This window comes from Pholis gunnellus (genome assembly GCF_910591455.1).
Source record: "Pholis gunnellus genome assembly, chromosome: 9".
Taxonomy (NCBI): Eukaryota; Metazoa; Chordata; class Actinopteri; order Perciformes; family Pholidae; genus Pholis; species Pholis gunnellus.
Window position 1 is genome coordinate 14,602,947 of NC_136535.1, and position 20,401 is coordinate 14,623,347.

Below are 20,401 nucleotides of genomic sequence, written 5' to 3' on the forward strand. Positions count from 1 at the left end.
CTTAAAGGACCTTCTTGTCATCAGTCAATTTTCTCTATTCACCAGCTCCTCGCTCAACAGTTTAGATCCTTGATCATTCGGCTTTCTGCACTCTATTACTTCCTTTTTCTTGTGTGTGTGTGTGTGTGTGTGTGTGTGTGTGTGTGTGTGTGTGTGTGTGTGTGTGTGTGTGTGTGTGTGTGTGTGTGTGTGTGTGTGTGTGTGTAAGAAAAAATTGATTCATGATGATGAGTCGCCCTGAAAACATAACAGCACTCAGCAGATGTGTGGTGAATTAATCCTAAAAAGCTTTAAAAGTTTTCTGCCTTTTCTTTTACCTAATGTACTCTCTATTTGACCTCAAGGAAACCTTGCTGCCTCTCTAGTCTTGTTCTTACTTCCTTTTCTTTCTCTCCTTTTTGTCTCCTTTCTCTTTGTTTCCACCTTCTCATCTACCAGCTTGTGCTCCTGCTCGTCCTTGTTCACATCTGGCCACTCTTCTCTTCCTCTGACGTCAGGGCCAAACTTGAAATGCATTCGTATTGATACCTGAACTTTCTCCATCCCATCCCTCAATGTCCTTTCTTACCTCCGTTGCCCCCACCTCATCCCACCCTACTCCGACCCCCAACAGAGAAAGAGGCACTATTGGCGTCTGGACAGCAAGTGCATCATCCTTTTCCAGAACAACACAACCAACAAATACTACAAGGTAAATATAGTGCATTCCATGAAAAGCTATAATCTCAAGTTATTTATTCCAAGTGTGCAACCTCACTGGTCGTCCTTCTTGCAGGAGATCCCTCTGTCCGAGATCCTGGAGGTGCGTCCTGCTGGCAACTTCACTCTCGTCCCCACGGGAACAAATCCTCACTGCTTCGAGCTTATCACAGGCACTCTGTGCTACTTTGTAGGGGAGGACCCCAACAGCCTCCCCACTCTGTCCCCCAGCAACCCCCAGGCTCTCCCTCCGACCCCTCCCTCCCCCAGCCAAGTAGCACCTAACAGCGGCATCGGGCGCGAGGTGGCCAAGGCGTGGGAGAGCGTCATCCGCCAGGCTCTCATGCCAGTCATCTTTCAGGATGCACCACCAGCTGAGGGAAACACAACTCACAGTAAGTTGAGCCAAATGCAGGTAGTGCGTTTTTGGTTTATTATATTTACTAATTGGCACATTTCAGCTTGAGATTTATGGATGGGCATGTGTGTCCAAGAAATTGTTTGCTGTTGCCGTGTCACGAGCCAACTTGGTGCTCAAGAAACAGTGGACCAAATGTGAAAAAACAACTTGCCAACTCTAGTTGACTAACTGGAAGAGTCTGCTCTTTATCAAACTCTTAATCAAACACACCTTGATGAAGGCCCGGTGCCAAAACGCATTGGTCAAATAAAGTTCATACGTTTCCAGTAAGCTAAATTGTTCTCTCACAAGTTAAGTATGTGGAGCTGAGGTTTAGCCAAGTTCTCCTTTTTTTTTTTAGTGCGGGAGAAAATACCATAAAATACATGTGAGGTATTAGTACCTGACTGTGTAACCTTTTCACTGTTTCTGGTTCTGTATTTTCAGGACAAGCTTCTATCAGCATATCTGTGTCCAACAGTCAAATTCAAGAAAATGTGGTATGACTTTTAGAACATTTTTAGCAATTTCATTCAATCTTTAAATGAATTATACATGATGATGAATGTGTGAAAATGTTTTGCTTTCCTGCAGGATATTGGTACAGTGTACCAGATTTTTGCTGATGAAGTGCTGGGATCGGGGCAATTTGGAGTAGTGTATGGAGGTATGTAGATCTATGTCCACTGACTGAAGGTCTAATTTAATAGGTTAAAGTGCTGTATAGGAAACAATTGTGTCTAAAGTTAAGAAACGGGATACAAGACAATACATCACAAATCCCTCAACCATATACTATACTGATGCATAAAGGAGTATGGGTCTGTAAAAAGGAAAGTCCAATTTCACACACTCTGAGTTCGACAATGTTAAATCAATGAAGTGTTTGTTTATGTACATTGCAAACTCTGGATGACAGGGCCACAATATATGTTCACATCTATGTGATGTTGAGTTCACAACCATATTTTTTATTTTTTACTCCCATTTCTGCATCAGGAAAGCAAAGGAAGTCGGGCAGAGATGTAGCTGTCAAAGTCATTGACAAGCTTCGCTTTCCCACCAAGCAGGAGAGCCAGCTGAGGAATGAGGTGGCCATACTGCAGGTAAACACACACATACGCTTCACTGAAGCTGTGCATGGGTATAATACATATATACTAATGCTGACACAGTAACAGCCGGGTGCTTTGCCATTTTTAAAAGGAAAGGAAAACCCCCACACTCAATAGTACTTATGGGTTTTTTAACAGGACAATAGTATCAAAGCACTGAGACGATCGGCTTAACAATAGCCTGATTGAACATCTATAAAGATCAAAAAGGTCAGATTGCAAAGGTCAGAGTTATCTGATAGCTGCCTTCTAAAGTTGCAGCTTATGTTCCCAGTGATGAATCATCATAATATAAAATGATTATGAGAAATGATTTGAGCTTGTCCACAGTCATTTGTAATACTTATTTTGTGTATGATATTTGCATTCGATGTTCTACTTGAAATGAAGTGATAATTCAGTTGCCTTTTGAGAACACAATTCCTCAATCAATTGCAGTACTGAAAATCATACTTCATTGCTCACTTTATACTCTTTGCTTGTCTTTTCTTACCGTAGAGATATTCAAATCAATTATTCATCCATCAAACGCCTGCAAAAATATAGACAAAACTACCGTCAAGAACAAACAAAAAGGCTGTTTGTTGAGTTAAAGGCTCTACAACTTATAGATTTACAAAAGATTTATAAAGATAAAAATAGAAAAGAAAAAGTATCGAAGTTACTGAAAGCCAAGTTTGAGAAAAAGGTTGAGATTAATGTAAAAATATATGTTTCAGTTAAAGGAGTGAATTAATGGAACAAATGTTGAATTGTTTTCTAATGTACGTTTTGTTTGGACTTATTGTTTGTGTAATCATTCAGAAACATAAATGCATTTAAATGTCACTCTGTGGAACAGCCAGGTTTGTCTGTATTTAAATGTGCAGTCCATTGGTCACCAGCAGATGGAGACAGGAGACAGACAGGATGTGGTCTGTTTGCTGTCTCTAAAAGGCAGTTACTCACTTGGGTCTGTCAGACTAAAAAGACTCTGCCACCTTCACCAGCTTTCAAGTGAAATACATTTGTTAAATGTAAATATGCCTTCTGTAGAACATCTGGCATCTTTGGAGCATATCTATGTAAAAATCTATTCCTGTTCTCCCTGCTGTGTTTCAAATCCTTTTTACGTGGTTTACTATCTTTAGCCGTCTCTGTTTGTCTCTGTCTCTGTTTCTTCTCCTGCTCACGACAAACTGCCATGCACTTCCTGTCTATCACGCCGTTTACTCTGCTCATTAATTTTTCAACCAAATCTGCACATTTCCATATAATCCTGTATCCCCCCTCATCCTTTCTGGTCCCTCTCTCAGAGTTTACGTCACCTGGGCATTGTGAACCTGGAGTGTATGTTTGAGACCCCAGAGAAAGTGTTTGTGGTGATGGAGAAGCTGCACGGTGACATGCTGGAGATGATCCTCTCCAGTGAGAAAGGCAGACTGCCCGAGAGGCTCACTAAGTTCCTCATCACACAGGTGTGTATGCGCCCTGGCAACGAAGGGATTTGTTGTGTGCATCAATAAACGTCTGCTATGACATGGAAAGTGTTGCTGTTGCTATATGATTTACGTCATTTTGAAAGTTGTTTTTGTATTGGCGTTGTAGTTAACGTCAAACTAATTCATATCCTGTTTGTGCGGTCGTGTGTGTGTGTGTGTGTGTGTGCGCAGATTCTTGCGGCTCTGAGACATCTACACTTTAAGAACATCGTTCACTGTGATCTGAAACCTGAGAATGTGCTGCTTGCCTCTGCTGATCCCTTCCCCCAGGTATACACAAACACACGCTGTACACACACATTCTCATTTTGGATTTTGCACTCTGTAATGAGTAATTCACAGCACTTGTATTGTGGTCGCTCAGACGCGTTTCCTCACATCTATACACTGTTCTCAAAATGCCTCTCTCTTCTTTCACAACTCCTCTCACTTTTTCATTCTACCCAGGTGAAGTTGTGCGACTTTGGTTTCGCTCGTATCATCGGCGAAAAGTCTTTCCGACGCTCTGTGGTCGGCACTCCGGCCTACCTGGCTCCGGAGGTTCTGCTGAACCAGGGCTACAACCGCTCGCTGGACATGTGGTCGGTCGGCGTCATTATGTATGTCAGCCTGAGTGGGACATTCCCCTTTAATGAGGATGAAGAAATCAATGACCAGATCCACAATGCAGCCTTCATGTACCCTCCCAACCCCTGGAAACAGATCTCCAGTGATGGTAAACAATGAGGAGATTTACACTTAGTTGCCACTTTATTAGGTACACTCTGCTAAAACTAATTCAGTCTAATACAACAGTCCTGCAATAAATCCTTCTTCGTAAAGGTTTCTGTTGAAAGCTGATTTAGAAAGATGTTGATTGAACTGTATGATCATTTTGGAGGATGTAGTTTATGGTGCTGTTATTGAGTTACACTGAGAGGTGTTTGTTTTATTTTGTCCACCCTATTTATATCAATGAGGGTAGGCTGAATAACGGAAACATCTCACCGCTATAGAATTAACACAGTTCAACAGCACCACAAACTACATCCTCCGAAAATGATTACATGTTGAAGCAATATCTCTCTCTGTGTGTATGAGGAAGGTTAACATGAACTGTCAAAGCAGGACAAACCTTTACAAATTCAAATGTTTATATTTCACAATAGATTTTGTAATAGAGCCCTGATGTATGTTGAGCCTCTTACTGCAGAAACTAGGTTTTTCTCTTCATCATGATGACACAGTCATCTATTTCCTGTTCATTGCATTTTATTTCTACCAAAACTACATGAAGAGATAAAATTGTTCAGATGAAGTTGCAATACGAAGACATTGTCTTTTTTTCTGTAACTATTCAATTTAACTTTATAGACCGATCCGTATACTTTTATGTTTCCAGCAACCGACTTGATCAACAACCTGCTGCAAGTTAAGATGAGGAAACGCTACAGCGTGGACAAGAGTCTCAGCCACGTATACTTACAGGTAGCATATAGAAACTACTCGAATGCACACACAAACATACACAATGGTTTCCTCTCTCTGACACTTTTTATAACACTCACTGCAACCATTGTTCCCCAATTCAAAGTATAGCAAGGAGCACTTTTTCCAGATATTGTGACCGCCAATAACCTGCACCTTTTTTTTTACTTCTGCAAACCCCTTAATATAATTTGTGGCCATTACAGAAATGGAAAATATAAACACCAGGAGCCTACACTTACAGCCAAGTGGTGAGACAGAAGCTCAAGGCTGATACTTGAGAACTTTATTGACCATTAAGCTCAGGTCTTTAATGCCTACAGGTCATATTTCTCTGTCGGTTTGAACCAGTCCACTGTTGTTGTTGTTGTTGTTTTGGTGCAAGAACGTCCATGCATTAATAAAGCTTTAGTGTCAGTGCTGCCCTAAGTCAGATGAAAGTGTGAAAAGTGAGGGTCATTCAAGTTCTTACTCGCACACATACAGATGCATACACACATGCACGGTCTTAAGTGATTACCGGATGATGTGCTATAAACAGATAAAAGCCCATTAAACTTGAATCTAATTTTAGAGTTCCTGAAACTGAAATTTCACCCGTGTTTATTCCCGTTTCTCATGTCTCAGGACTATCAGACGTGGTTGGATCTGCGGGAGCTGGAGACTAAACTCGGCGGGCGTTACATCACCCATGAGAGTGACGACAGCCGCTGGCAAATGTTTGCCCGTGAACACACGCTGCCTTACCCTGCTTACCTTGTGCCTCCTCCTCCTGCCCCCGCCTCTGATGATGAGGAGGGCGGGGAGGATGCAGATATGCAAGGCCTCACTGAAAGAGTCAGCATCCTCTGACGAGAGACAGAGAGAGACAGAGAGACAGAGGACTCAAGCTTATTTAGGAAGGAAGTAGGGAGAGGGAGGGAGGATTGGGATGGTCGATCTAGAGCCTAACAGAGACAAGTTGTATGGTTTTAATGAGAATAGGGTCCAGCTGTTAAGACTTTCACAGCACAACATCCGTTTGGCAGCACTCAATTTCACAGCAAGAAATCCAATGTGTCTCTTCTGGCAATAGCTTCCTTTCCTTGCCTCTGCTGTTATTGGTCGTCTTTCATCTTTTGAATTGTTGGACAATTTTCATGGTGAAGACGGCTCGACTCTATTTCACATCCTCTGTGCGGTTGACCTGGGCAGTCTTTACATCAAACTTCAAATTAGAATATCTCACACCAATAAAGAGCAGCATGTTCTTTTCCTCCAACCGCACGATGCTTATCACTAAATGAAGCAGGAAATGGCCACTTCTCTCCACATTTGATAAAGAAGTAGTGTAGGTGTGTTTTGTATTGAGGTGTTTTTCTAAACAAATAATAAATAAAAATGAAACTGCCTCCCATTAAAAGAGAAGTACCATTTGGTTTTGGTGTCATTTAATTGGACTGACTGGAATGACAGTCTCTTTTATGTCTTCAGTAAACACCGGCTCAATCTTTTTCCGGTGGCAAAAGACTTCCTCTGTGCTGGTAATTACTAATGTGCAGGCATGAAGTCAAACCCATTTGCATTCACAAATGCATCCCCATAATTGAATGTCCTGTAGTGAAAACTGGAGGTATTGATCTGGTGACAGCAAATCCTGCGGTAATTACCACGAGCTTTGAGCCACAATAGGCTCTTAGGAAAAAAAAACATGTGATTGAACATGTCATTGCGGTTGTAAATGAACTCGGCATTGAGCTGTCCATTACCTGAGTTGCCCACTCACCAATCGGTTGTGTATTTAAATGGTGAAGAATAAAATGTCCTCACAGTTGCGTGTACATAAGATTCAAATACTGCCAATGAAAAGATTTTTTTTTTTTTACACCTGAGCAGGTAAATGGATGCTTAAACAACACAGCTACTTGTTTACTGTTGTTAAGAGCAGACCCCTCCCTATGATATAAGTGCATAAACAGACAGCTTGGATTACTGAAGTACATTTTGGAGAGTGTATTTAGTTTGATTATTGACTACCTGTCGTGTCAATATGTTGCATGTCTCTGTGAAGTAGTAGAATTATCTAGATACAATAGAAAACATACTGTAGCTATGATGATGTTATACCCATGTGTAACCTGAAGTTTGTGTCGTTGTCAAATGTGCGTAGACTGTATACCATGTTTGAAAGATCATACTAGCCTTGGTAACGGATAATACAAACCTTGAACAATATTCTTTTTTTGTCTTGGATGTTTCATGTATTCATCCGTTCATAACTGTCATCTATAAAAAGAGAAAACACACAAAACTGATCACTCATGGATATGTGATTATGATTCAATAGTAACATGTTTCAGAAGGAAGGAACATTACTGTCGGTAAGGTTTAGGACCTCTTATCGTGCAGAAATAAAATACAATGCTAGTCTGACAGACTGTTATTGTGTCCCTTACTGAAGAAGAGCAAATTATAACAGATATGTCAATTGTAATTGCTGTTTAAATGTACATACATTGGGGCCAATGCAAATGTTCAAGAATGCATGCAACATGGACTTTAGATGTGGTGGATTTATGTTTGCATTTGAGTAGACCCAAAACTTCACTCATATCCGTCAGAGGACAAAGAATTGATTTCTTTTATTTTCGCATATTACACCTCACAGACTGAGTGGCACTCAAGGGCCCTGTGGCTACAGAGGCAAAGGGAGTGAATTGGTCTCCATTATGCGATGAGCGCACTTCAGCCAGCTACTCGGGTGAAAACACACCCTTATTTCCTCCTACACTACACCAATCATCATTGCCAACAACACAAAATGAAATGCTCTGTCTCCTTTTGTTTTTCTAAGTGTGGGGCAGGTTCATCACTATCCCGTCAGCTACACCTCCACAGGCAAGTGGCAGTGGAGACCTTCCATTTAGTGAGCAAAAGAGATCCAAACCTTGACATATGGAAACATATAGAATGACTACTCGGATGAGAAAGTGTTCCATTTCACAAATTAGAACACTTCTGTTCAACCTGAGCTTGAAAATGAGACTGAATTGCCACTTTGTTTAGTCATTCATCCTGTTTGAATTGTTGAACACATCTGAGGTGTGGATGTTGATTCAGAGCTCTAGAATTCGGTTAGTTCAACTGAGACATACAGTTAAAACTAACCTAACGTTAAAGAATATGACTGGTGATATTCAATGTCACTGTTATTCTCAACAAACCCCAGTGAAAGACTGTAATAAACAACATGTTTGTCTCTAATACTATAGGATACTATCCTTCCCTATCCTTGCCCTCAGCCCATTGAGTCACATACTGATGAGCGGGTAAAGCAAAAATAAGTAACCTGAGTTCATCACAGCACAAAACATTGTGGTGTTTTCAAACCCGAGCTAAATTTGAATGATTAAAAAAAGTCGGGTTTCAAAATGATGAAATACTTCACAGACCTGATACCCGTCTACCTCGACTCTGAAGCTCTGTTTGCCGCAGTGTCCCTCTGTAAAATCACATTAGTCACATGGTAGTCATGCTGGACTACCTATTGCAAGTGTAACACAAGCACACAAGGCTTTCTACACTCATTGGTGGGCACGCACTGCTGGCAATGGCACCAGATGTCGGCATGTTACTCAGAAAGCAATAAAGAGCACATTATTTGGGGACTATTGTCGGCAGCACATTTGGTGCTTTAGTGAGTACTTTACTTTAGTGAGCAGAAAGGTTTGTGTTGGTGCATTGACTCAAAATAATCTATGGAGGCCATGTTCAGTTTAATGAAGGAACATCTCACCTGGCACTCATTGATGGGCTTGGAAACGGAATTTTATGGCATAATAATATAAATAATCATAAATAAACTATTCCCGGCTGTATACTTGTTAGTGCGGAATCAATTCATTTGTTGGTTTTTGTTGACAATATTTTTTTTTATTTGTTTCCATTATTAAGTCAGCCAAGCTCAGTAATTCTGCTTCCTAAGATAACCATCAAACACTGTCAGTAATTTACTGAAAAAAAAACCTTGTTAGCTCTGCAAATGTTTTTCTGTGAGTGCGTAACATGATCACGATTGCAATTTTCTCATCAGCCATTATGAAAGCAGAACCATTGACCTGCAGTTTGGCCATCAAGTACATTAGACGGCTATGGGCCAGCTGCTGAGCTTGCCCTTGCAGTCAGGCATAATGCATTTTGAAAGAGAATAAATCAACAGTCTAAAACAATTTGCAAAATTACAGAAAATTCTATTTGTCAGACAGATGCAAAACCCAAAGGCACACCAAAACTCATCTCACGGCACACCAGTCTCTCTTTACAAAAACTAAACTTTAGATTAAGAAGTTTAGGATAAAAAGACACTTTTATTGTTTTTATACAAATATTCTTTACCCTACAAATTTACAAAAATACAGAAATAGACCAAGCAGGTACTTTAAAATCAATCGATTATTAATACCACCACTATTATTACTAATAAATGTTTTGCGCAATAAAGACAAAAAGAGAAGATAAAAAAGTTACCTCCCACAAGGTCCACCATGTTAAAAATGTCTGCACACTGCACAACTCTTAAACATAGACCTATCACAACAGTTCCACCTCATGTCAAAGCTTTCCTTTAAAGAGGAAGACGCAGCATAATGAGGTTACTGACCTACTGGGATATGACTACAGTCTTGCTATAAAATGCTGTTACCTTCAAAAACAATGTAGTTTTAGCACATTTGTGCAAGTTTAGTATTAAATAAGCAAGCATACAAAATGACTTAATTTGCAATGCAATGTTTTATTGTGATTTGTGATATACTGTTGTAGCACAGAATGGTTAATCAAGAGGTTGTTAATATAATATATTATTATGCACATCATAACAAGCATAATATGTTGCATATAGCGGGAGCACTTTAGATTACAGATATGCAGCACAGAGTTTATTGCAAACACTGTAATGTCTGTACTGCACAGTATATCCATCATCCTAACAAGCTCCTGCTTCCTGAACTAAATTGTTTAGAGAGTCATGTGCAGTGCAGCAGACCGTCCTTCAAGTTGATCAAAGCTATGCAACGTAAAAAAACAGTAAGCTCTCTAAATTGAAAGAATATAGGTTCACTTGACATTGGGTACACCGGTCGCCAGTTTATCGCAGAGGCAGACAAACAAACATTCGCGCTCAAATTCACACCTACGGGCTATTTTGAGTCTCCAAATAGCATAAGCTGCAAGTATTTGGACTGTGGGAGGCAGCCGGAGGGAACCCACGCTGCTATGGGGAGAACGTGCAAACTCCACATAGAAGGACCACCCGGATCGGGGATCGGGGATCGGGGATCGAACTCTGGCCCCTCTTGCTGTGAGGTGACAGTGCTAGCCACTACACCACCGTGCCAAATTATTCCCCCATGTTCAAGCTGAAGTTTAAATCCTTCAGCTGTCTGAGTCATACAAAACAAGTTATCTTTGAAAATGATAGTCTTTTCAGTCCAAATTTTCCTTCTTTTATAATCCTCTGCCACAGCTCAGCTGGGAAACACTGTCTAGTGAAGCAAAGTATTGGGGAATTCATTTTAAAAAGGCTGTAACTGCCAAGAGGACTATATATTTAGTCGTAATTTTGTTCCATTAGAGACTTTAAGCCGGGACCTCTTCACTGGCAGTATAGGCTGTGATTACAGCAACGGATAAGTCTTTCACTGCGTACATATGCCCTGTCAGTGATGTTTTGACATAGACTTAGTAATGTGGCCCTATCCTTTAAAGTTAATGTTATTAAATTGCCTTTGGAAAAATACTGAAAAATCGTAGGACAAAGTGAAACTTAGATTTAGTTTCATATAGTTCACACAGGTTGTTACAGGATTGTGTGCACACCTGTTAGTGTGTTCCTGGGAAAATCCACTTTTTGTGTCATACCGTTTCAGAGAAAGTAGGAGTTGATTTACTGCATTTCATATAACATAAACATCTGTAGCTTTGTGTCTGGCAACTGATAAAAATGATTATTTTTAGACACTGAAACACTGACTTGGCCTCTATGAACGCAGAAAAAAACCCCAGAGATGTATCAGGGGTGTTGAGGTTAGAAAAAACCCTTTTAGAATATTTTCTCTTTCTAACCTTTCCCTCTGTCATATGTTTCTGTAGCGAACCTTATGCATTCTTGCTTATAGGAAAATACTCTACATTCACAGCTGGTGTAAATATTTACTCTGCACATTAACAGAGAGGCTGCAGGCTTCCCTCACGTATTCTTTTCACAAACATAAAAAGAGCCTTGGCTATTGCACTGACACAGGGTTGTGGTAACTGTATCTGATAACCACACTCTTCATACCACTGCCAGGTGCAGAGCTCACAAGACGTAAATCAGACTCGGCTCACTTCCTGACTTCAAGCTTTTATGTGTTGAGCAGTAAAACGGTTAAAGTACTTCATTTTTCTCACATTAAGTAATAATAAAGGTGATCAGTCTAACTCTGCGCCAAAGGGTATTAACACGGTTCCAAAGTACAGTGAAAATATCCTTATTTTGATTCATATTTACACTGGTTACACTATGAAACAACTCCCATCTATGTGAAAGTTAAAGGTCAAAGCAGTGAGGTTTCGGTATGTAACATGGAATCTGGCTGTCTGCCTACAGAGTTTCGACTTCCCTTAAATACATTGCTAATGCACAGTAATAGAAGACTCTTTTCGCTTTGTCTCTCAGGGGTATGTCTGGTCCATCACAGTCTGGGGCTTCCCCCCACCCCTGAAGCGTGCTTCCTCTATATACACGTGTACAGAACCAAACCGCCCACCTCATACATGTGTCTTCCCCTTTTTGTACCTTGTCTCATCCCTTCCCCAGCCTTGCTGACATTTCTACTTTGGCTGTCAAAGGCAAGTCATCTTAACCAGAGCAAAACAACAAACAGCTGTAGCTATTATATATGCTGGTAATAATCTATTTTAGTAACCTTTCCAGAGCACCATGTGGGACTACAGTGGCTTGGCTGCATGTCAGCAGCTCTGAAGAGTCTTCTCTGAAGATCGTCCTCTAACCCTCCTGGACTGAACTCCGCCAAACTAGAAGCAGTTCTGGAATGTGTCGCACATTTTGTCACCCACTGGACAGCTTCTCTTTTGCCATCGAGACACACGTCTGAGCAAAAATAACAGGTGAGGTCATTGATTACAGTTCTTACAGTTGATTGCAGATGTGAAATGTCTGGAAAGTGTACTAGACTGTTACTAAAATCAGTAACAGAAAAAATGTAAAAAAATTTGAGATATTTTTTATGTTTTGCAAGTAGGGTGTTTAAGGTATTAAATTAGTTTGAAAACTCACTTTCTTTGCTAGTTTTTATTCTTGTCCCGGTGGACTGTTTTCAGGGGAAGGATGGTGTGCTCGAGGCTATGTGAGTCAGCGTGGCAGAAATAATTAGGCTAGAAATGTTTATTCTCTGCAGGGTTGAATGTTTTCTGTGGCTCTCCCGCGGCGGTCATCTCACCGGACTAGAGAGTGAAGTAGAGAACTGCTTGACAAGAAGAAATAGTGGAAAATAACAGAAATATACTGCACAGGTGGACGTGATACCTTTGATACGCAGCTGTGGTATTTGGGAGGAAAGCTATAAAACATAAAGTACATCATATTGTTCTATTTTGCTTGGAAAAGGAGATTTGGTATGCAGCATTATTCCCCCTCATGAGAGAAGAGGCTGAAGTTTTGCTCTTTTAAAGCCTCCCTGGTAACAAGGCTGTGTAATAACAACCAAGCTTAGTTCAGTTTATAATATTAACAAACACATAGTTGGCTCAGATGGATGAAAGAATGGACAGAAGCTTGGACCAGCTGTGTAAAGTAGGCTTACATTAGGATTATGTCATAAAATAAAACCGACACAATATAAAAACCATGTAAAAACCACACCAAAAGATAAAATCATGTTGGGTAAATGGAAAAGAAAAAAACCCGTATTGATAGTAAAACTCAGAGAGGAAAGAATTTGAATGGCACACACTTCACGGACCATTGTTAGTAAGAGTGGAATATTTGTGCACCCAGACTGATGACTAAACAACACTCTGACGTTTTCATCAGATTTATGAGCAAAACTTTCCGAGTCAGCCCCCACTTTTTGTTAAATGTTATGAATAATCCATTAATCAAAACCCATTTCCACACGCAGCGCACATGCACATACATACTCACATAGAAAGCTTCACACACGCGCGCAACCACACATTATCGCTCGCTAAAGATGGGCTGACTCTAAATGGCTTCTCCATTATTGAGTTTGGATGGGTCAGCCTATCTCTGCCCAGATGTTAATGGCATTAGCTGCTTCCTGAACACACCAGGGCCAAGCCTAAGCGATGGAAAAGAAGGTAGAGAAGAAACAAATATCAGAGAATGCCACTGTGATTCAAACAAAAAGGCACAAAGATACAGAACACAGGTTTCATTTCCTAATGCTGAAATCTCAGAGAGAGGCAGGAAATTTACGGAATATAATCTACATATAAAATCTTCATGAAAGCGATTCAGTGCTCTTTTACATAGCAAATAGCAACCACATGTTGTCTTTGTAAGAAATGATTCAAGGGCTCTACTGAAAGGAGAGACTGGTGACTCTGTTATTACTCATTGTTGTTTTGGGCCTTTCGGTGCCATTTCAGCACCAGCCACATTTTAAAAAAGGAAGCAACACAGACTCATATCTTGGATGTGTGTGCCGCGAATCTCACCCACAGCTCTGCAATGTACAGGGACTGATCGTACACCCAGTGTTAATCAAGGAAGGAAATTATTATTATTCATGCCAGAGTAAACATTGAAATGCCTCTTGTACTGGAAAAGGGTTGAGCTACCCAGTTCTACTGATGACTGTTACATGAAACATGAAACAGGAACATAAGTCAGTCTCTGTAAGGATATATTTAAATTAGCAATGACTGAGGGTTTTTTCCTCCACAGAGCTGAAGTTGTATTAATAAGCACTGATTGCAGTAAAATGCAAATGCTCACTTAGTGAGTTCAGTCTGTGCTGCCCCTGCCTGTCACGTAGATTTAGACCATGCAGGGCAATAAGTGAAACAATTTATAGACCGTATATAAAGCAGCATTAACATAAAAGGATGTAAACAGCGTGGAGCAGAGGTTTCAACATCTAATTCATATGTTAGAAAAGATTAGTTCCTCAATGTTCTCAGTTTCTGTAAAAAGAAAAAAGAAAAAACAGGACATTTGGAAAAGAAATGCATGACGTGTTTGCTCCATACTGAGCAGTTGAAGCAATAAGGGGGGAATTTTGACAATTTAAGTTTCTATTTGTACTGTGGGCTCCAACTGTTGTCGTTATGGGTGCATGACTAAGCCTGTATCTTCCTTGGGGGTTACCCAAGCACCATATACTGTAGAGCTAAACCACCTCAAATTCAGAAACATCACGTGGACAACCAAATCATTTCATCTCTTGTGCTCGTTGAACCACGAAATAGGATGGGGGATAGAAAATGTCCACGCAGTGACTTATATGGTATCATAGGAGTTAGCTTATGTTGCCTGTGTCAAACTGAGAAACCTTTAACGTAAAACTTTTTTTTTTTTTTTACAGGTGAATTTCTGACCAGGGAAGTGAAAGGAAATGACAGCAACAATGAACGTCACAGTCACACCAACAGTGGCAAACACAAACTCAACTGTGTGTGTTAAAATTGGGGAGAGTGCCATCAGTGACTTGCTGATGTCTGTTTACATCCTGGCTTTTATTTTTGGTTTGATCTTCAACGTGCTGACCCTGGGCCCCATTTGCCGACAAGTGCAGCGGCAAAATGTTCTGGGAATCTTCCTGCTCAACCTGTCCATCTCCGACATGCTTTTCCTCTTCACTATGCCCCTTTGGATCAATTATTACCGGCAGGACCACCACTGGAAACTAGGCGTTATTTCCTGCAGTGTAGCTGGCTTCTTCTACTACTCCAACATGTACATCAGCATCTACCTGCTCTGCTGCATCTCCGTGGACCGCTGCCTGGTGGTCACCTACCCGCTCCGCTCCAAGACCCACAGAACATCCCGCTACGCCTGGGCACAGTGTGCCACTATTTATGTTGTTGTGATAGCGATGCACATCATGGTACTGGTCAATGACAATCTCACTGATGCCCATGACCCCAACGACCGCTGCTATGAGACTTACCCCATGGAGAAGCCCGTGGCCTTGTTCAACCTGGTCAGAGTGGGCATCGGCTTCCTGCTACCGCTGCTGGTGCTGGCGGTCAGCTACTGGAGGGTGCTAGCCACTGTGGGCCAGAGTCCCGGCCTGAGCGTCCAGGCAAAGAGAAAGGTCCGCCTGCTGTCTTTTGGGGTGATTGGGATCTTCTCAATTTGCTTTGCTCCATATCACATTCTCCTGCTCACACGCTCACTAGTCTTCTACTCTAGTAATAATGTAGAACCTCTAGGAAGTTACTGCCAGTTTGAAGATAAAATGCACTTCTCATTTTCATGTACTCTGGCACTGTCCAGTCTGAACTGCGTGGTGGACCCTGTGCTGTATGTGTTGGTCAGTAACGGAGTCCAGGAGGAGGTGAAACTGTGCTGGAGAAGACAAAAAAGGACACAGACAGACTGTGCTTTAACTAAATATGACAGAGGAACGGCTAATACCAACTTAATATGAAACGTAAGCTATGCGGGTGGATGAGTGCACCTGTGCATTTGTATTCATACGTGTGTGTGTGTGTGTGTGTGTGTGTATTTGCATGTAAACTTATGGCCTCATTTTCAAAGTTAGTGAGTAAGGAGCAGGGATATTTACGTCCCATAATCAACCCTTCGTGCAGACAATCAGACACCCTTTTAAAGAACCACATTTCTGCTTTGTTTTTTCTGCCTTTAATCATATCCTGCACAGTAAAGCATTGGCGGTTGAACAACACGCATCTCAGACCTCTGTAATTGGATTGTATTCCCAGGTTCTGTTCTCCTAAGAGTCCTTCAGTGGCAGCCCTTTCTGCTTTGTGGCAACACTGCTAGAGCTGAAGTGCACTTGTGTTTTCCTTCCAATCTATACAAGGATGTTGTGATTGTGATTGTAGTTAAAGCATGCAAAAAATACATTTATTAGCATGAGCGTCTGCCTTTAATGTCTAACCATCAGTGAAAAATGTTGACTGTAAAATCAAATAAACCAATGGTTTAAACAGGTGCTTGGGCTAATTGACTTCTAAAGAAAATGTGTGACGATCAATCTGTAGTTGGCATTGTATACTTTTCCACCTGGAAGAAGGGCCATAGGAAATGATAAGCACACGCAAGCACTTAACGCCATTAAGGTTGATCATAAAGTTAAAAGTAAATCATGCACAGCTGGTGGGCGAAGGAAGTGATCCGGAGATTCTTGTGTGTGTGTATGAGGGTCTTATGTTTGCCTACAATGTCTGAAAAGATAAAGAAGACGGGTGAAGAAAAGAAGAAAGATGGTGCCGTTATGGCTTTGTTTTATATTTTGCTCATTATAGTGCATCATTGTTCATAAAAACATAAAACATCGTCAACTTGGCACTTGACAAACAACCAGTGTGATCCCAGAGGTACATGAGGTTTGTATCATGTTCTCTGTTGTTAAAAGCCTTTTTTCTGTCTGTATACGGAGATAGGATACACAGTATACAGCTATCTCTTGAAAATTACACTCCTCTACTGCTAAAATGTTTTATCAAAATACAGTATACGCTTCTGTGGAAATGTAACTGCTGCCTGTTTTTTTCCAGTCTATGGTGACCGGGTATTGTAGGAAAACAATATGTTTGAAATGTACATGAAATATGTGAGTGAATAACATTTCATTAAAATGTTTCCTTATTGTGTTGGCAAAAATGTAATGGTGGCATAACTATCTCTCAAAACATGATTTTTTTTAAGTAGGCAGGGTCGCATACAAGATTGTTGCTCGGTGTTAAATAGTTGAAGGATAAGGCTGGTGATATTTTCCATTTTTCTTATTTTCAACAAATCTATTAAAAGTTCAAAGCCAATTAATTGATTCTATCTACAGTACTGAAATCAAAGCCTGATATAATGTATCCCTCTGTGCCATAGACCAGCATTGTTGTCCAAAAACTATTAATAAAAACATCATCAATGAACCACAAGCACTGAGTAACATGTTCCCTCAGTATAGAGAACATGGGCACTGCACATAAATCAGCCTGCTGACAGAAATACTCTCAAGAGTTGAGTAGGTGTTGTCCTTGGCTGAAAATAGTCCAACAACAAACCCGATTTTTGCAAGATCTCCTGTTTGAGTAATGTTTACGAGAAACTACAGTGCCACATGTTGTAGGACATAACTTTTTTTAAAATGAATACATTTTTGTGACTTTTGAAGATTTACATCTTTGGCAGGAACTGATGGGATAAAGACAAATTAGGGGCCTTGGAAAGTATTTAGCAATGGACTACCGTAGACTCAGCTTTTAATGAGCTAACCAAGACTGTAGCCAGCTGCTCGTTGTGTTGTTAAGTGTATCTTTAATGATTAGCCTCAATTTGTCCAAGTCCTAATGCATTTCTGAACCACAAACCCAAAATGGTTTGTCATTAGATTTCATATTTTGTTAGAAAAACATTAGCATTTTTACTGTATATACATTATTAGCAACTGTATTATTGGTGGAATATATTTAGTCAAAATAAAAAAAAAATCTTCAGAAAATAGCATGTAGAAAAAAACGTCAAAGTAGAACATGTAATAGAACATTTGAATTTAAAACCTAATTTAAAACCTAAAAATTCATAATATAGTGCGTCAAAAAAAACGTCACAGCATGGCATGTCAAAAAAAAGATTGTGGTGTAATATATCCCCAAAATGTCATAGTATAGTATGTCAAAAATGTCAGTTTAGTATTTTTGTTGTTGTTGTTATTGTGGTTGTTGTTTTGGGGATCTTTTGTCTCTGGTTGAATCAATCTTTATATCATAGCTCCTCAGAGTGATGTGTTTGTTTGTTTGTTGTATTTGTAATTTCTGTATTAAGTGGCAGTTTGTCACAGTTGCACTACCGCCAAGCGACACGCAACTGAATGTAATATCCTTTATATCCCAACTTTTGGGGGGTAGTCCTGTTCTCCCTTTCTGTCTAAAGTATTTGCAAAATCAGTAAAGAGATTTAAAAAAAAAAAAAAAAGTTATAGTGTCCGTTGAAAAAAGTAAAAAAAAAATTATATTATAGCATGTCGAATAAAGGCATAGTTTAGCACGTTGAAAAAGTCAGGAAAAAAATCATAGTATGTCGAAAAAAGTCATGCTATAGCATATAAAAAAAGTCATAGTATAGCGTGGTAAAAAAGTCATAAAAACGTCACAGTATAACTTCTCGAATAAGACATAAAAAGTCATAGTTTAGCTTGTCAAAAAAGTCATAAAAGAGTCATAGTTTAGCATGGCGAATAATTCATAAAAAAGTCACAGCATATGTCGAAAAAGTCCAAAAAGTCATAGTATAGCATGTCGAAAAAAGTCACTTTACAGCTGTGGTGGAAAATAATCCTTTTAACCTCCCTGTGAGAAATAACTGAGATGAGAAACCTCTTAAAATATTAAAATCATATACTGTATATTGAACAGACACCAATCAAATCTACATACACAAAGTCCTGATGAGTTTTTGAGTGGTTTAAAAAGGCTTTTACCTTCTGAACTTTAGCTTTAATAGCTTAGTGATTAATATTTAATGTCATTCACAAATACCAAAGATGTCAAACTAAGTTACTTTTCACTGTGAATTGACATTGTGAGTGGCATTATGGCTTTGGACGATGGTGAATTTGTCCTTCAAACAAATTGTGTTTGTGTCCTCTTACAGACCCTTTCAAAGCAGAGCTAAATACAGTGTTATGGTTCTCTCAGAGAAAAAACAAGGCAACCAAGCAACACACAGCAAAGAAATCTGATTGTTAAAAGATAACAGTTGGCATCAGCAGCATTAGCTGGGGAGCCGGTACACTCAGCTACACTGAGTATCTCAGTGGCTGCCAATTGGCTGCCAAATGGTGTTTTGGCATTTTTGAGTGGGCTGGTTGGGTTTGTTGATGGACAATCTGCTGTGCACTATTATACTTTTATTGTGTGTAATGCATTGTTGCAACCCTTCCAGGTACCAGTAGAAAAATGCATAATTTATTTATCATAAGCAGCAGAAATAATGGAAGCTGTAGAACTCTGAATAACTAAGTGAACCAAATTAATAGCACTTAAATAGAATTTACATCATACTAGCCAGTTCTTTGGTGGGTCTTTTTTTACATGAGGCATGTTCAAAAATTGACTTGATAGACATTGACAAAGAAAGAAAGCATGAATCATACTTGATGGGTGACTTTATTGTTAATGCTCTAAATATTAAGTTGATCATTGTCTTTTTTTCCAGACAGTGCCAATGCACTGGGAGTTTGTTCATCACGTAATACATTTATCAATTTGGTATTGATAACATTTTTGAAACAGAGGTCTAATGGTGAAATACAAGCTGCAGATTTAAACTCCCAAACTCTGCACACTACATATGCAAAACACAAACACAAACCTATCTATACTTGTGCACAGGTGACACAGAAAGTTAGACATTGGAGCCAAACCATAAAGAACAACTACTAGATAATGACACCAAAAATATCAAGTAATGCGTATTTTAAAATGAAAAATCTAATATAATGATGCAATACAAGAGATACATAACTGATATTGAAGCATAGACATTCAGTACCAGGGACAAAATAAAACAATCACATATGTCCTCTTCTTGGTCTGTAATTCATGTTTGGTGAGAAAAGTGCAGTGAGTTCAGCTCCCTGAAGTCAAGTGTTTACTGTTGTAAGTATAACCAGGCCCTGCAAACAGTATAGCCACCCCTGCCCTTGTCTCAAGAACCCCATGTGTTCATGCCCCTGCTGTCCTTTTTAAAGTTGCACGATCTGCTTCGTGTCTATGCCAGCAGCTCTGCCGTCCAAAAAGAACACAGGGATCCCAGTGGATGGCTTAATCTTCTTCATCATCGTACTAACTATACAGTCTGGTCTGGATCTGCTTCTTTTACTCTTTGTAATAAGTGGCCTTATTAAGCACTGCCTTCGGTTACACTATACAACAGCAGCCCAAATGCCTTCAAGTCACACAATTCTGGTAAAGCATGGAGAAATCTGGTTTAAATGAAATTGAAGCAGTTGCCTTATTTTCTCCTGGACACGTCAGACATTAAC

At 39.9% G+C, this 20,401-nt stretch overlaps 2 protein-coding genes across 2 annotated transcripts in view; both read left to right on the forward strand.

The window, feature by feature from the left end:
* The window catches only part of prkd2 (protein kinase D2), a 33,326-nt gene extending 25,758 nt beyond the window's left edge, over positions 1-7,568 (forward strand). The window contains exons 10-19 of the mRNA XM_079166875.1: positions 614-691; positions 776-1,094; positions 1,547-1,599; positions 1,694-1,766; positions 2,099-2,205; positions 3,510-3,671; positions 3,867-3,965; positions 4,143-4,410; positions 5,077-5,162; positions 5,790-7,568. Coding sequence (XP_079023001.1) covers positions 614-691; positions 776-1,094; positions 1,547-1,599; positions 1,694-1,766; positions 2,099-2,205; positions 3,510-3,671; positions 3,867-3,965; positions 4,143-4,410; positions 5,077-5,162; positions 5,790-6,014 — 1,470 coding nt within the window. The 3' untranslated portion in view covers positions 6,015-7,568. The remainder of the gene's footprint in view (positions 1-613; positions 692-775; positions 1,095-1,546; positions 1,600-1,693; positions 1,767-2,098; positions 2,206-3,509; positions 3,672-3,866; positions 3,966-4,142; positions 4,411-5,076; positions 5,163-5,789) is intronic.
* A 4,566-nt stretch (positions 7,569-12,134) lies between these two features.
* gpr184 (G protein-coupled receptor 184) lies at positions 12,135-16,292 on the forward strand. The gene is made up of 2 exons (XM_079165828.1): positions 12,135-12,311; positions 14,753-16,292. Exon 2 carries the CDS (start codon positions 14,783-14,785, stop codon positions 15,818-15,820), a length of 1,038 nt encoding a protein of 345 aa, XP_079021954.1. The 5' UTR covers positions 12,135-12,311; positions 14,753-14,782; the 3' UTR covers positions 15,821-16,292.
* The last annotated feature ends 4,109 nt before the right edge of the window (positions 16,293-20,401 follow it).